This window comes from Podarcis cretensis, assembly GCF_951804945.1.
Source record: "Podarcis cretensis genome assembly, chromosome: 14".
In the NCBI taxonomy this organism is placed as follows: Eukaryota; Metazoa; Chordata; class Lepidosauria; order Squamata; family Lacertidae; genus Podarcis; species Podarcis cretensis.
The window spans coordinates 37410154-37427697 of record NC_137183.1 but is presented as its reverse complement, the minus strand read 5'-3'; the positions used below and the strand labels follow the sequence as shown (position 1 = coordinate 37427697).

Sequence of the window (17544 nt, the reverse complement as noted above, 5' to 3'; positions counted from 1 at the left end):
ACAGAAGCTGCTGGGGACCCCAAAATCCACATCAGAACAGGTCCCACAGTCCTGGCTCCCGTCTAGCCCATGATGACGGAGGCTCTTATTTGAGAGAAGGAAGAAATCTTTACTTGGGTAGAAAAGTGATACAACAGGTAGTCCAAGATCAAGGCAAGGGGTTCGGAACTGCATGGAAGCAACAGAGCTGTCCCAATGGGTTGGAATATCCACCTGCCAAGATTCGACAGAGACTGTTCTGCCTTGTGAGAATGTTCAGCAGGCAAAGAAGTGCTGCATCAACATAATAATAATAATAATAATAATAATAATAATAATAATAATAATACATTTTTATTTATATCCCCCCCTTCCCAGCCGAAGCTGGGCTCTGAATGGCTAACAACAATACAAGTAACAAGGCATTCTAAAATAAATTAATTCAAAATCAATTCAGAATCAAATTAATGGCAACCATTGGGCTAGAGTTCTGTGAGGATTACCAAAGGAGGGGGTCAGACTGTGCCTTGGCCAAAGGCCTGGTAGAACAGCTCTGTCTTGCAGGCCCTGCGGAAAGATGTCAAGTCCCGCAGGGCCCTAGTCTCTTGTGACAGAGTGTTCCACCAGATCGGGGCCACAGCTGAAAAAGCCCTGGCTCTGGTTGAGGCCAACCTAACATCTCTGTGGACCGGGACTTCCAAGATGTTTTTGTTTGAAGACTGTAAGGTCCTCTGTGGGACAAACCAGGAGAGGTGGTCCCGTAGGTACGAGATGCATCTGTTCTGAGCCCCAGTTACCCAGGAACTCTCCTTCTAGCCCAGCTCTAGGAAAAAGAGGCAGCAACATTTCTGACGTAATACTAACCCACATAACCAAGGGCACACAAGCTTCCCATAAAAGAAGGCTGGTCTGATAGGGTAAATGGCACACTGCACCATCAACCTCAGCCTTGATTCCTCCAAGCCCAATAGCTTTCTTACTACAGACCTTCAAGAGGGTGGTCCTGGTTGTCTGCTTCCTCCACCTTAGCCTGTTGCCCTTGCGGAAGTCAGCAGGGAAGAAGATGGGGATGTAACTGGAATTAGTTGACTCTGCTCGCTCTTGACTCTCACTCCACCTGCAGGTGGTCTCCTTGCTTTCTCTCCAACCAGAAAGGGGTTATTGCATTGTTGTTGTTGTTTTTATTTTGATTATGTACTTTGTGGTTTTATATTCTGATTTTATCCTGTGAACCGTCCTGAGAACTGCAGGTATAGAGCGGTATATAAATTCAATAAATAATAATAATAACCAACCTCCCTGGGCACCAGCTGTCCCTGGGCACAACTGCTTAGAAAGCAACAAGGGGAGCTCAACCCCACTTTAAGTTGCTCATGTGTACAGAGAGACATAACTAGGCATCCTTACTCCCTTGGCAGGGAGATGTTGCAGCACCTCCAAAGCCGGGAAAGGCCATGGACCAGAAAACACAAAAAACAGCTTTGCTTCACCTTTCATGCTCTGCCAGCAACTTACTCTGCAGCAATGGGGGTCTGCCCTGCTTCTCCTCCCCTCTTCTTCATCTTCTTCTTCCTCCTCTTTGGTCAGTCCATCTGCCTGCCTGCCTGCCTCTCTCCACTCCCTGCTTTCCATTCTGCCTCCTTCCTCTCTTCCTTCCCTTCCCCTCCTCTCCTGCAAGTCTCCCCTGCTCTCTCCATCTTTCCTCCTGCCAAGCCCCTGCTCCGCTCACATGTTGAATAGCTTTGCCAGCCAAATGGCCCATGCCATCAACCAGCTTTTTCCACTGAGGTGGCCTTGCCCAGCTGCTCAGAGCATGCACAGCCACTGCTACCTTCTTGGCTGGATGCAAGCAAGGGGCAGGCACATGGGGGTAGCTAGAATTTTTTTGGGGGGGCAGGCCTTTTGTTAGGGGGAACAGAACCTCAGTTTCCTATGGATTTTTACTGACTTTTATTGATTGGGGGGCAGCTGCCCCTCCCTGCCCCCCCCAGCTACGCCCATAGACAGGCAGGTAGGGGCTGGCTGAGGGCAGCCTGTGGTTAGTGGGGGCAGTACTCCATTCACCCCAATAGACCGTTCTCCACCGGTCTGGTGCCATGGGCCTGGTCTGCCCTCTCCTTGTCTCCACCACTCTGGCAGCACGAAAGAGGGCGGGGGTGGGAGTTGGGGGGCTTTACAGAAATACTCCTCCCTCTCCATTCCATTGACACCTTTCTCTCGACTTCGTCCGGGGAGCCACGAGCGGTGGAGAGGGCGGAGTCTGGCTGGGAGAGACGAGGCGAGGCTCCTCCGTCGAGGGGACGGGACGCAGAAGCGCGCCGGAGAGGAGCAGGCGGCGTCCAGAGCAGCAGCAGCGGCAGCAGCTACCGCTCCGTCGGGGCGAGGAAGCCAAATCCAAGTCCAGCCTCTCCATCGGGCTGCGGGAGCCTGGAGGGAGCGCCCGCCTGCCTGGATCCAGCGGCGGCGGCGAAGGAGAAAGAGGCTCCGAGCAAACGCCGAGGAGAAGTCGCCCGGCCAGGTGAGGCGCGCATCCAACGGAGGGGTGTGCCTGCTTCGCAAGCCGGGAGAGAGAAAGAGGCGGCGGAGAAGGGGATTCCGAAGGATTTCTTTGTATTCCTCGACGGATGAGTTCTCTCTCCCCGCTTGCGCCCCAGGAGCTCAAGGGCGCGCGCAAGGTTTGACCCCCCGCCGTCCCCTTCTCCTGCCCACAACAACCCTGAGAGGTAGGCTCGGCGTTATAAAGCACAGAGAGGGCACGGGGCGTTTTGTTTAAAGAGGAGAGTTTTGTTCCATTGATGAGATTTCTAAGAGAAAAAGATGAGATGTGGGGGCGAGGTAAGAGACTTGTCGCGGGGGCTAGGGAGAAGGCATGCAGGTTCCCCTTATTTATCTGTGCGTCGTACCCCTCCTCCCGCCGTGCCGCCTGTAGATCCTAAAAGATAGGAGGACGACCACCTCTCGGGTGCTCAGGAGTTAATTTTGAGCGAGGGGAGGACTCTCCAGCCTCGAAACGTGGTCGTCTTCACAGGATCATGGCTGGAAGGAAGGACTGTGGAAGGGGACCGGAGGCTGTATGTGTGTGTTGAACGTACATCTCCTTGCACCAGGGGGTCAATGTCACCCGTGACCCGACACCCCAGTTGTACTGATTATCCATTTCGGGGGTGGGGAGGGTGCTCCTATCGCGCCAGCCTACATCTTTACTCAGAAGCAAGCCCTATTCTGCTCAATAGGGCTTGCATCCACGTGAACAGAGTACTGCAGCCTCCTCCGTAAGTTGCGAGGGGCACCTCGACCATCGTGGATCAGGGTTTGCTGCGGATGAAGCAGACAGGGAAAGCTCGACGCTGGTTTGAGGAATCTAGGAAGCTGCCTTAGACTGAGCCGCATCCATGGTCCATTTAGCTCAGTGGTGCCTACACTGATTGGCAGCAGCAGCTCTCCAGAGTTTCAGGACTCCCCAGCCCTAATCGGGAGATGTTGGGGATCCGAACCCAGGACCGCCTGCATGCAAAGCAGATGCTCGACCAGTCAGCCTTTTAAGGTGCCACGAGACAGTAAATGCAGCTGCTCCCTCACGCCAGGCATTTGACAAAAGATTTTGGAATTTATCACACCATCCATTCCAGGCAGAATTATGTTAGTTTTGAGAGTCTGTATGTGCAGCTTCCTTGTGGTTTTGCTACCCAATGGCACACAGATGTTGCATACTTAGTAATATCGATCACAGCAGCATTAATTTCATTGCTATTGAGCACATTCCCTGACTTGGACAACAGTCCTAAGCATATTAACCAGGGCGTAAGTCCTGGGTAAATTAATTCTGTGTAAACGTGCCTAGGTGTGCACTGCAAATCCTGCTGAAAGCAATGGTAGAGGATGTAGGCTGTGGTCCTGTAGTCCAGGGTTGAGGAACTCTCCAGATGTTGTTGGCAGGACCTGTGGGAGTTTGAGTCCAGCAGCATCTACAAGGCCACAGGCTCTACACCCCTGCTGTAAACAACTAAATCTCATTAAATTTTGTGAGATTTCCTTCTGAGTAAGCCTGCATAGCTGTTTGTCATGGGTTTTAGAGCATGATCCTCTTCATTGAGGGATAGTTCGGTCTGTGGAGCACGAGACTCTTAATCTCAGGGTTGTGGGTTTGAGCCTCATGTTAGATGAAAGATTCCTGCTTTGCAGGGGGTTGGACTAGATGACCCTCGTGGTCCCTTCCATCTCTACCATTCTATGATTCTATGTTTATTCAGAAGCGAGCCCCACCAGGTTCACTCAGACTTAACTCCCAAGTGAATGGGAATGGGATTGCAGTTTAGCCATGATAATTTTGGCTGGATTATGTGCCCATCTCTTTTGGAAGCAAGCAGCCTTTATATTATTATTATTATTATTATTATTATTATTATTATTATTATGCCTATATCTCATCTTTCCTTCAAGGAGCTCAATATGGCATACATTCTTCTCTTCTCATTTTATCTTCACAACAACCCTGTGAGGTAGTTTAGACTGAAAGATAGCGGCTGGCCCAAGATCATCCCGTGAGCTTCATGGCTGAGTGGAGATTTGAACCCTGGTCTCCTGGATCCTAGCCCAACCCTCTAACCACTACACCATACTGTGTTTGGCAGACACACTTAACACACATGGCTATTTCATTATTTTGTGTCAGGGATGGGGAAGCTGGTACCTTCCAGAGGTTGCAGGGATCAGGGATGATGGGAGTTGTACTCCAACATCTGTAGGACCACAGGTTCCACTAGCTCAGGTCTACATCAACAGATGCCCTGTTCCTGAGAACTGTTGAGTTGTCAGATCCTGAGAAAGAGTGGTCAGAAAGGAGTGGATGGGGAGCACTGCCCACACCCCTCCTGACATACTATGCCTCTGGTGCATGGCAACCACACACTCCTTTCTCTCTTTCTCTCTACCCATAGTTGTGGGGAAGAACCTCCACTTCTTAAGGAAGAGAGAAGAAACTGGTTCCCCTGCCCCTTTCCTTGTTGATGCTTTGTTTAACTCTAACAGAGGTACATTTCTATTACGCTTGCAGCCTCATTTCCGACATGCAGATCAGCCCCTGGCCATTTCTTCGCGGAATGCCACTGCAACAGAGTTCCATTTCCAGGAACCTGGAACAAGTGCCGCTTTGTGCTGATGCTCTTTCAGTTTGTTCTTAGGTCACCCGTGGCTGCAAGTCCAGGGACGGTTTTGCTGGCAGGGCAGATGCCAGGTGCATGAAGAGCCAAAGGTTCAAACTCCAGCATCTTGACAATGGCATCTTTGGGGATGCTTTGACTTCAAGGCTTGTGCACGCATTACTGGTTATGCTGGCCCCAACATGCTCCCAGTTGGGAGCCAAGGATGCACGATGTTAGCCACAATCCATCGGTATCTCTCAGCTTCTTGAGAAAAGCTCCTGTTCTCATGCTGAGCTTCCCAGGTAGACTATGTGGTGTGTGGTGACAATAGGCTTGATTACCTATTTCCTCCCAAGTAGGAGAACTGACATAGCTAAGCCTGGCAGGACAGCTTACTCTATGGTATTAACCCCTTCGGGCATTAATTAGACTTAAGCATGTTGGTTATATGAGACTGGTTATCCTACAGGAACCTTCTTATTAATGTTAACTGAAGCTGTGGCTCTGGGAGCCTTTCCTTAGCCAAAGAGAAGGATGAAAATGCTTTTAAGAAAATGCCGTATTTTTTGCTCCATAAGGCTCACTTTTTCCCTCCTAAAAAGTAAGGGGAAATGTGTGTGCATCTTATGGAGCGAATGCAGGCTGCGCAGCTATCCCAGAAGCCAGAACAGCAAGAGGGATCACTGCTTTCACTGCACATCGATCCCTCTTGCTGTTCTAGCTTCTGGGATTCAGAATATTTTTTTTCTTGTTTTCCTCCTCCAAAAACTAGGTGCGTCTTGTGGTCTGGTGCGTCTTATAGAGCGAAAAACACAGTAAATAAGAAACTGAACAGGAGGGAAGAAGGATATTAAACTGGCAGCCCCCAGCCCCTCAAACGGCCTGGCCTCGACTGCTATGAACTGTAGTTAACCCCTCACATAGCTACAATTTCCAGTACCCTTAACAATCAAAAGTTCTCATTGTAATTTTTTTATTTAAGAATAAGCCACGTGCTTTAAATGTGTCGTGCAGATGTGACCATAGTCTCGTAATACTACAGTACTGCAGGTTCCCATCTCCTGCTCTGCAGTATTTTCTCCCCGTTATTTTCCCTACAATCTGGAGGCGGAACCAGCCATGAATGAATTGGGGACCACTGTTTGTTTCTGGAGAACTGGCTTCCATTCACATGCTTCATTCACTGTTTAGAACTTGAGATTTCTTTATTTTTTTCTGCAAGGAGCAGTTGTAGCAGCAGGACAAGCGTGGTTCCAATAAGAGGGAAACTTGACTGGGAGAAAATGCAGGGCACTGGGCTTAGAGAATCTGCTCTGGCTCCAGAAGGTCCCAGGTTCAATCCCTACTGGAGCCGAAAGAGACCCCAGTCTTAAACCCTGGAGCAGCGCTGCCAGGCAGTGTAACTGATCTAGATAGAGTAATAGTCTGACTTGGCAGAAGGCAGACATCTTTTGTACCTGTGTAGCCTGTTTGGTACACGCCAGCATGTCCTGCAGCTTGGCCGGTGCAGTTTCTGCTATTTCTATCACATGAGTAAACAGATGGAGGTCGGTCCTGACTGGGATCATCTGAGCACATGCTTAAAATGCCACTCAGAGCATCCTCCAGCTCAGGCTGCTCTCGCTGCTGCGTGTGAACTACTGACATTCTCCTATCAGGTCAGTATCTGTTGAGCTGCGGATGCAAATCAGCCTATGTGGTGCTGTTACGCGATTATGCCTCTCCCGAGGGATTAGTTTTTATATAATGCTTCATGAGATTCCAGCAGCCGATAACTTCGGTTTGTGCTGCGCAAGTGACACTGGAGCCAGAGATAAGATACCCATCAAGGCAAGATCTCTGCTTCTGTGTTGAGGCCGCACGTGCTTTTTCGCTCCTTTCCTTTAATCCAGCAATTTCCAATTTCTGGAGGCTTGTTTTGATGTTACCTTTTAGGCATCTCTGTGCCGGTTTGCAATGTAAGTAGCTGTTTTGTGCCACGTTTAATTTTCATATTTAAATCCTATTTTTAATGTGTTTGCAAACCACCTGGACGACTTTGGGCTGTGTGCACATGAACGGCTTAAAATGCAGCGAGGTCATTATTTCCCTTCAATTCGGATTAAAGATGGTTTCAGGGGAAACACATCAAGATGCATTTTCCCTCCCTAAGAAATGACAGGATAGATATGGATTATAGCTAACTTGGTGTGTGCGCTGTTTTCTGATCTGGTGTGAGATCCTGGCACAGGATACTGAGCAAACAAGAGCATGTGCACAGTCTTGGTCGACAGGTCATAAGAGCAAGTTATTATTTATTGCATCTATTTGTGGCTTACTGCATAAAACAGGCATAGGCAAACTTGGCCCTCCAGATGTTTTGGGACTACAACCCCCATGATCCCTAGCTAACAGGACCAGTGGTCAGGGATGATGGGAACTGTAGTCCCAAAACATCTGGAGGGCTGAGTTTGCCTATGCCTGGCATAAAATGTCTCAAAGTGACTTACGATGATAAAGGTAAACACAATATGCAATTTAAAATACATCGAAAAGTGTGTTATTGGCTGAAAGTGCTCATCCTGCAACAGCATAGAAAGGACAGATGCTACCCTATATCTAGAAGGATGGACACCAATACAGGCTAGGGTAGCATCATAGCATATGGACCCAACTAAAAGCTACGCACCTGGGTGAACAAAAGCATCTTTACCTGGCGCCCTAAAGTGCTGGATACAGCAGTCATGCATGGTATGTGGATTGTTTGATCCCTGACCACTGAACAGAGAAGAAAACGAGATAGGGTAGGCTTGTCAGACATTTTGGGAAATGATTTACAATGAATTTAAGAAATTTTTAAATGCTCTTTCCCCCAAAAAACCCTGAAGCCTTCCTGCTAGGGATTATGGGTAATGAAATTCCAAAAAAGTTCAGGAGAATCTTTATGTATGCTACAGTTGCTGCCAGAATTTTAATTGCAAAAGGCTGGAAGGGAGAAGCTATCCCATCCAAATCACACTGGCACAATTAAGAGAGTATGCACAATTTGTGAGAATATCAGCAAGGCTACGAGATGTTACAGATGAAAAATTTACCAGATATACAGAGTCTATGTAAAAGAACATTGTCAAAATATCAATCCATTGGCAGGTATCGACTGCGTTTCTGCGTGTGATAGGACAGTTTTGGAAAAACCAAAAACAAGTTGAATAATAGGGAGAAAATAAAGTCAAGTGCGTATTCAAGGAATCTAACCCGGGAACATAATGGGAAGATCGGAGGTCATGTTAAATTTAAGTATAGAATGAGGTACAAAACAAGCAGCAATCAGGGATAGGATTGTGTATACAATGCAGGGCGGGGAACCTTTTCTGGTCCACATTCCCTGCCAGGCACACTTCCCCAGGGCCACATGCCAGTGGTGGGCGGGGCTGGAGGCAAAAAGTAGGTGGAGCAACAGGCATGACTTACTTTTACACCATTGGTTGCATTCCAGCCATGCAAAAAACCAGAGGTCTGCACACACCCCTTTATCATCCATCCAGGCAAGCAAGAGGCGTCATCATAGTTGCAGAACACATTCCAGCCAGGCAAATCCACTTAAAGTGGGTGTACAGCAGGGCCTGGGGAGAAGCCCATGGGCCAGGTACAGAAGCCCAGAGATTCCCAGCCCCCAAATGGGACAGAAAAATAAGGAAGATGAAGCTTGCCACTCCATACCCACCAGTCTGCTGCTGGCTCATTCTGCCTGCTCTTTTTCCACACTTGGGCAGAATCTCAGCGCGCGCGCGCACACACACACACACACAGCTGCGTGAGCGTGAGTCACACCCATCTCTCCCTGCAGAGGAAGTAGGGCTTTCCATCTGTAGCTATCCTTGAGCAGACGTTAGATCCAAGGATCTCTGAGCTGAAAATCAAATACAAAAAAGTGAGACCTCCAGGTATAGTGTAATAATAATAATAATAATAATAATAATAATAATAATAATAATAATAATTTAATTAGGTACTTTGGTTTGGTGCCTGCTCTTTGCTGTCGTCAAAACTTCTTGTTTTACTGTCTGGATCTATTTTCCCCTTCATGTTTAGTTATATCAATAATGTTCTGGTTACATAAAATGAAAGGAGTTTCAATCAGCAGGGAAATAGTACAGTGGTACCTCTGGTTATGTACTTAATTCGTTCTGGAGGTCCGTTCTTAACCTGAAACTGTTCTTAACCTGAAGACCACTTTAGCTAATGGGGCCTCCTGCTGCCGCTGCGCCACCGGAGCCCGATTTCTGTTCTCATCCTGAAGCAAAGTTCTTAACCCGAGGTACTATTTCTGGGTTAGCGGAGTCTGTAACCTGAAGCGTATGTAACCTGAAGCGTATGTAACCCGAGGTACCACTGTAATGGGAAGAGGCAAGTGTTTCTGTAGCATTCTTTGAGACAGGATAGCTCATCCATCTTTGCTGACTATCTGGAATATCCTAAGTACTAGAAAAAAGTTCTCCAAAAGTGTCTCTAAACCTGTTTTCCTGCCATGTTCTTCTCTCTTTCTCTCAGGGGCTTTGAAGGGACCATATTTTGGCTGTGATCCCCGTGCCAAGGAGCAAAGCTAACTATGAGGGATGCATATTCTCCTTGGTCCATGACTAAATTGATTTGCCTCCCTTGGATGAGCCTGATCTTTCTGGAGGTAAGAGTTTCAAGCCAGCCAGCTCATCATCCTTACTCATGCAGGCCTTGATGTTGGAGGGTACCTTGTGTCTTCCTGCTCAAAGCCAGGTGCTGTGGGCTAGGTTTGGCAGGTCTCCTAACATCATAGAATCATAGAATTGTAGAGTTGGAAGGGACCCTAAGGAATATGCAGCCATCCCATACAGAGATCGAACCTTCAACCTTGGCGTTATCAGCACCACGCTCTAACCAACTGAGCTGTCTAGGCTGATAAGCATGGAGGCTGGGTGTTAAAGTCTCATAGTGGCAGAGGATGGCACCTAGTAGGTACAGGTAGATCTTGGCTCTGCTCGTGGTCCTTGGAGGTTGCGGTAAAAGAGCCAAGTTTCTAGCCCTCATTATTGCAAAAATATGAATGAAGACTGTGGGCAGTTTGTTGAGCTTCAGCATCAACGAAAAGGGTTTTCTGGTGTGTGAGTTTCTTTGTGGCTGATTAGCTGCTCTCCCTGTGCAAAGGTCAGAGGGGGCAGGGTTTCTGTTGAGGTAAGTGATTAGCTGTGGGAGGAGCTTATCAGAGCTTGCAGGGTAGCGGCGCGCGCCTAGCAGCGCACACAGTTTGATCCATCTTTTAGATTTAGGGGAGCTAATCTCAAACGTTTGTTGGGGGAGACCTAGGTTTTTTTGGGGGGAGTTATTTGTCCTGTCTTCACGCTTTTTATGATGGAGGACTGCTGTAGTCACCCCCAACGACACGTTCTCAAGATGGAGGGTGAGGGAACAGCTGCAGTCGCCTGCGGTTCCTGCGCAATGTTTGCCATCTTGCCAAAGGTTGCAGGCAGCTTTACTTGTAGCAATTGCATGTTGATTGCCCTCTTAGAAGACAAAGTCCAGCAACTGGAGGAACGTGTAGCTACACTCCAAAGAATTAGAGAGCTGGAGCTCTTCTTGGAAGCAACAGAGCACACCGTCTCCACCAAGGAGGAGACAGGGGACTCCCCTGAGAAGGAGGCTAGTTCACCAACACAGGAGCCAGATATATGGAGAAACGTGACTCAAAGAAGTAGGAGGCCCAGGGTTCGCTCTAATTGTTTAGAAATACACAATCGCTTTGAGGTCCTCTCCCCTAGCATGGAAGACGAAGAGCAGACTCCATTTGAGGATCTCTTCCTCATTACAGTCGATCAGGTATATGAAGACGAGCAGCAAAATCAGTCCTCAGGGAATGTGCAGGTGACCTTGGAACGGACAGCTCACGGAAGAACCCCGACCAGACCAAAGAGGAGGCATGTAGTGGTGATAGGGGATTCCCTACTGAGGGGAACAGAAGCAGTGATCTGTGGGCCTGACAAGATGTCTCGGGAAGTGTGCTGTCTTCCCGGGGCTAAGATCCAAGATGTAACTGAACGACTGCAAGGAATCATAAAACCCACTGACAAATACCCCTTCCTCTTGGTTCATGTGGGAACCAATGACACTGCAAGCAATAGCTTCCAGAAGATCAAAAGAGACTACGAGGCTCTGGGCAGGAAATTGAAGCAATTAAATGCACAAATTGTCATCTCATCTGTCCTCCCAGTTGAACGATGTGGCCCAGGGAGAGAGGGAAAAATAGTGGAAGTGAACAGCTGGCTTCGCAAATGGTGTAAACAGGAACGGTTTGGATTCTTAGATAACAGACTGCAGTTTCTTGAAGATGGACTTCTGGCAAGCGATGGGCTGTACCTCACAACGGTTGGGAGGAATGTTTTTGCCAAAAATCTCAGAAACCACATCAGGAGGGCTTTAAACTGACTAATGTGGGGGAGGGAGACAGTGCTCCTGAAGGTAGGAGTCTATCAATTGATGAAGATGATCATCCAAATGTCATAGACCAAATGGAGCAAACAGCACGCAGACCTAGTGGTGGGAGGAAAAAATCCTTAAATAAGAGACACGGGGGAATGATTAATGGACTTCAATGTCTGTAAACTAATGCGCAAAGCATGGGAAATAAACAAGATGAGCTTGAGCTCTTGGTACAGCAAACTAAATATGACATAATAGGCATCACTGAAACCTGGTGGGATAAGTCCCACAATTGGAATGTAATAATGGAGGGATACAATCTATTTCAGAGAAACAGACCAGACAAGAAAGGAGGAGGAGTGGTGTTATATGTCAGGGATGTGTATACCTGTGAAGAGATCCAAGATTTAGAACCTCAAAGCCAAAGTGAGAGCATTTGGGTCAAAATTAAGGGAGAGAAGAATAATAGTGACCTCATTGTGGGAGTTTACTATAGATCCCCAAGCCAAACGGGGGACATAGATGATGCCTTCCTGGAACAGATGGCCAAGCATGCAAAAGGAAGGGAGATAGTAGTTATGGGGGACTTCAGTTACCCGGATATTTGTTGGATGTCAAACTCAGCCAAGAGCATAAGGTCAAACAGATTCCTCACTGGCCTTGCAGACAACTTCATTGTCCAGAAAGTGGGAGAAGCAACAAGAGGAACAGCCATTTTAGATCTGGTCCTAACCAATGTTGATGACCTGGTTAGTGGGGTAGAAGTGGAAGGATCATTAGGCGCGAGTGATCATGCTCTTCTGAAGTTTACTATACAGCGGAAAGGAGCAGCCAAGCATACTAGGACTCAATTTCTTGACTTTAAGAAAGCCGACTTCATAAAACTTAGGGAAGTGCTGGGTGAGATCCCATGGACAGTAATACTAAAAGGAAAGGGAGTTCATGATGGCTGGGAGTTTGTTAAGAGGGAGATAGTAAAAGCACAACTTCAGGCAATACCAATGAGACGGAAACATGGAAGGTGCCTAAAGAAGCCAGGGTGGCTATCTAAAGAACTTTTAACTGAGTTAAGATTAAAAAAGATGTGTACAAAAAATGGAAAAGGGGGGAAACCACCAAAGAGGAATTCAAACAAATAGCCAGCATGTGTAGACACAAAGTCAGAAAAGCTAAAGCACAGAATGAACTCAGGCTTGCTAGAGAGGTTAAAAGCAACAAAAAAGGCTTTTATGGGTATGTTCGTAGCAAAAGGAAGAACAAAGAAACAGTGGGGTCACTCAGAGAAGAAGATGGTGAAATGCAAACAGGGGACACAGAAAGGGCTGAACTCCTCAATGCCTTCTTTGCCTCAGTCTTCTCCGATAAAGAAAACAATGCCTGACCTGAAGAATTTGGAGCAAATGATTCAGCAGAGGAAACGCAGCCCAGAATAACTAAGGAGATAGTACAAGAATACTTGTTTAGATGTATTCAAGTCTCCAGGGCCAGATGAACTGCATCCAAGAGTATTAAAAGAACTGGCAGTTGTGATCTCAGAACCACTGGCAGTCATCTTTGAGAATTCCTGGAGAACAGGCGAAGTCCTGGCAGACTGGAGGAGGGCAAATGTTGTCCCTATTTTCAAAAAGGGGAAAAGGGAGGACCCAAATAATTACCGCCCAGTCAGTCTGACATCAATACCAGGGAAGATTCTGGAGCAGATCATTAAGCAAACAGTCTGTGAGCACCTAGAAAGGAATGCTGTGATCACCAATAGTCAGCATGGATTTCTGAAAAATAAGTCATGTCAGACTAACCTGATCTCGTTTTTTGACAGAATTACAAGCCTGGTAGATGAAGGGAACGCAGTGGATGTAGCCTACCTTGATTTCAGCAAGGCATTTGACAAGGTGCCCCAAGATATTCTTGTAAAGAAGCTGGTAAAATGCGGTCTTGACCATGCTACCACTCAGTGGATTTGTAACTGGCTGACTGACCGAACCCAAAGGGTGCTCATCAATGGTTCCTCTTCATCCTGGAGAAGAGTGACTAGTGGGGTGCCACAGGGTTCTGTCTTGGGCCCGGTCTTATTCAACATCTTTATCAACGACTTGGATGATGGACTCAAGGGCATCCTGATCAAATTCGCAGATGACACCAAACTGGGAGGGGTGGCTAACACCCCAGAGGACAGGATCACACTTCAAAATGACCTTGACAGATTAGAGAACTGGGCCAAAACAAACAAGATGAATTTTAACAGGGAGAAATGTAAAGTATTGCACTTGGGCAAAAAAAAATGAGAGGCACAAATACAAGATGGGCGACACCTGCCTTGAGAGCAGTACATGTGAAAAGGATCTAGGAGTCTTGGTTGACCACAAACTTGACATGAGCCAACAGTGTGACGCGGCAGCTAAAAAAGCCAATGCAATTCTGGGCTGCATCAATAGGAGTATAGCATCTAGATCAAGGGAAGTAATAGTGCCACTGTATTCTGCTCTGGTCAGACCTCACCTGGAGTACTGTGTCCAGTTCTGGGCATCACAGTTCAAGAAGGACACTGACAAACTGGAACGTGTCCAGAGGAGGGCAACCAAAATGATCAAAGGCCTGGAAACGATGCCTTATGAGGAACGGCTAAGGGAGCTGGGCATGTTTAGCCTGGAGAAGAGGAGTTTAAGGGGTGATATGATAGCCATGTTCAAATATATAAAAGGATGTCACATAGAGGAGGGAGAAAGGTTGTTTTCTGCTGCTCCAGAGAAGCGGACACGGAGCAATGGATCCAAACTACAAGAAAGAAGATTCCACCTAAACATTAGGAAGAACTTCCTGACAGTAAGAGCTGTTCGACAGTGGAATTTGCTGCCAAGGAGTGTGGTGGAGTCTCCTTCTTTGGAGGTCTTTAAGCAGAGGCTTGACAACCATATGTCAGGAGTGCTCTGATGGTGTTTCCTGCTTGGCAGGGGGTTGGACTCGATGGCCCTTGTGGTCTCTTCCAACTCTATGATTCTATGATTCTATGAATCAGTAGGAACATTGGCAGTCATCTCATCCAACCTCCTGCTCAGTGCAGGAATCTGCAAACACAGCAGCCTGAACAGATGGTCAGCCGGCTTCTCTCTCTCTCTTTTTTTTTATATAAATTTTTATTAAGGGGACTTCCGGCGAGGCAGCATGGCGGCTGCAACAGCAGAAAAGAGCTCCTGAAGCCAGCCAGAGTAAAAGGCTCTGTCTGGCCGACTCCCGGACTCCCAGGACTGCTGCCGCCAGCACTGCCAGCAGAGAGGAATTGGGGGTGCCCGGGGGTCCATCAAAGGAGCCAAAACACCCCCCCAGGACTGAGATTGAGCCGGAAAGGCACCCGGAAAGGCACCCGACCACCCCCCCCCAACAGCTAAGAGGAGCTCCAAAACCAAGAGGACAGTGCAGCCAACGCAGAGAGGGAGAAAAAGAAGAGAAAAGGGGGAAAGAAGGAGAAAAGGAAAGAAAGAAAAAAGAGCCCCAACTTTACCGCTGCTGCCCCCCGAGAGGTAGGTGAGCACGGCTCCGAAAAAACAGGCTCCGAAAAAACACGTGGCTGAGCCAACGGGAGCCTACCCCTCCGGAAAACAGAGGAAAACCGCATGACAAAGGAGATCGCAGAAAGGAAGAAACTACCCTCTTCCCCCCCCTTTTTTTTTAAAAAATATATCCTTCTTTAACCCCTTCCTCCCCTCTCCCTTTTTTTTTAAAGTCCTTTTTTTTTTATTCCCCCCCCCCATATACCTACTTTGATCATTTTTCTTTTTAAAAGAGGGGCCACTGCTGCAGCAGCCACCCTTACTTTTTTCAAACAGAAAATAATAATAATAATTAGGGGGAAATAGGTTTCTTTTTTTATATATATTAAAAAAAACACACAATCCCCCCCCCTCTATTCTATTTCTATTTCTATTCTATTTGTTAGCTTGTTCTCGAGGGGGGGATCTTTCACCCCCATCCACGACCACCACTCTCTTTTTAAACAAAAATTTCCTCCATATCACTGCTATTGCTATTGATACTCCCCCCCCCGTTTATTTTTCTCTCCCTTTTTTCTCTCCTCTCTCTCTCCCTTCACCCCCTTTATTTTCCTTTTATCCCACCTTTCTCCATCCCCAATTTTGTTCTCTATCCCCTTTATCTTTTAAAATCAACACCCCCTTTTTAGCCTGTTCGTCAGCTTGTTTTTGAGGGGGGAGCCCTTTCCCCCCACCCCTCTTTTAGAATAAGACTTCCCCCCCCATACCATTGCCACAGCTCACCCTCCCTCCCCCTCCCTTCTCTCCCCCTCTCTTTTCTTCTCCCTCCTTTTCCCACCCTTCCCCCTCCTCCTCTCCTTTTCTCTTCCTCCTCCCTCTCTCCATCCCCCCCCCTTCCCCTAAAGGAAACACATACACACATTCATATCACCATATCCTACTTTGCCCCCCTCATACTATAGCTAAAACTACTGCGGCAATCTAATACCGCCGATATTACTGTACTATCTCTCCTCTCTCTTTCAACTCTCTTTTTGTCTCTCTCTCTCTCTTCTCTTTTACTCCAATCTCCCCTCTCCCCCCCCGTCTCCCCCCTTCTTCTTTCTTTCTTCTTCTTCCTTTTTCTCCCTCCACCCTTTACATATAGCCTATTTGTCTGTCTCTGTTTCTGAGCGCACCCCCAACCCCAACCTCCACCTTAACCGGACCCCAATACCCTTTTTGGGTATATACAACCCCCTCCTAAACACATATTTTCCCTGGCCCCACCCCTCTAATCTCTTGCATCTCTACCTGCTAACCCCTCCCCCTTATATGAACTGTCTGTCCGTTAGTCTACCCATCTCTACTTACCTCCCCCCCCCCCGCTTTGGCGGCATCGCTGAGGCAACCACAGAAACTCTAGACAAGTTCTTAAAACACAGGCTAGAAGTGACACAAATGACCACCTAATCCAAACGCTCTGTAAAAGCCACCGGCAACGCCTGATCAGCCCAGCAACCCAACAATACTCAGGAATCACCACTGCCACAACTCCTAACCACCACACGCCCTACTCCAAGAGGATGCCAAGCCAACCTCAAACCAAAACCATTAGGGAGACTGAGATGACACCAACCAGGGAGATGGCAAACAATGCCAATACCGTAACTCCCCTTCAAGATGACGACCACCCAGTAACGAAACGAGATCTGAGGGAAATGGAAGCAAGATTAGAAGCACGATTAGAAGAAACACTGAAGGCCACAATGGCTCCCATGCAGGCACTAATCAACAATCTAACCTCCAAAGTGGAAGCTCTAGAGAACAAGAACCAAATGCAAGAAAGAATAATAGAGCAATACCGGGAGGAGAACGCACGTGTGAACAAGAAACTGGATGAACTGGTAAACCAAATGGAAGCAGAACACAGAGAGATGAAAATTAAGCAAGCCGACCTTGAAGATCGCAATAGACGCTGTAACATCCGCTTCCGCAACTTTCCTGAAAAAACAGAGGAGAAAAGCCCAGCAGACCTAATTATACGCTGGCTGAAAAACACAATCCCAGGCCTGAAACTTGAGGCAGATGACTTGGAGAGGGCTCACAGAGCCCTAAAACCCATGCCAAAACCCAGCGCCCCCCCAAGAGACATCATTGTATGCTTCACGCGCTACAAAAAGAAGGAAGAGGTATGGAACAACCTCAGAAACTCAACCAACCTTCGATATGGAGAAACCCCCATTCTGGCCCTACAGGACCTATCCCAGGATACCCTAAACCGGAGGAAAAGCCTGCGCCCATTCACCCAGCGTCTCCAACAAGCCGGGATCAAATACCGATGGGGCTTCCCCTTCCGCCTCATTGTAACAACTAATACAACACAACACACGGCCACCAACATATCTGAGGCCCTACAACTACTAAAGAACCTTGAACTCGACCTCCCACCGGAATGGCAACCGACAAACCCACCAAGTGACAGCCCCAACCACGAGGAAACAACAGCAAACAACTGGACGACGGTAGAG

At 47.6% G+C, this 17544-nt stretch overlaps 1 protein-coding gene across 1 annotated transcript in view; it reads left to right on the top strand.

Moving 5' to 3' along the window:
• Nucleotides 1-2383: 2383 nt before the first annotated feature.
• LOC307202561 (glucagon receptor-like) overlaps nt 2384-17544 on the top strand; it is a 40748-nt gene continuing 25587 nt past the window's right edge. Inside the window, exons 1-2 of the mRNA XM_079952675.1 lie at nt 2384-2497; nt 9651-9783. Coding sequence (XP_079808801.1) covers nt 9709-9783 — 75 coding nt within the window. The 5' untranslated portion in view covers nt 2384-2497; nt 9651-9708. The remainder of the gene's footprint in view (nt 2498-9650; nt 9784-17544) is intronic.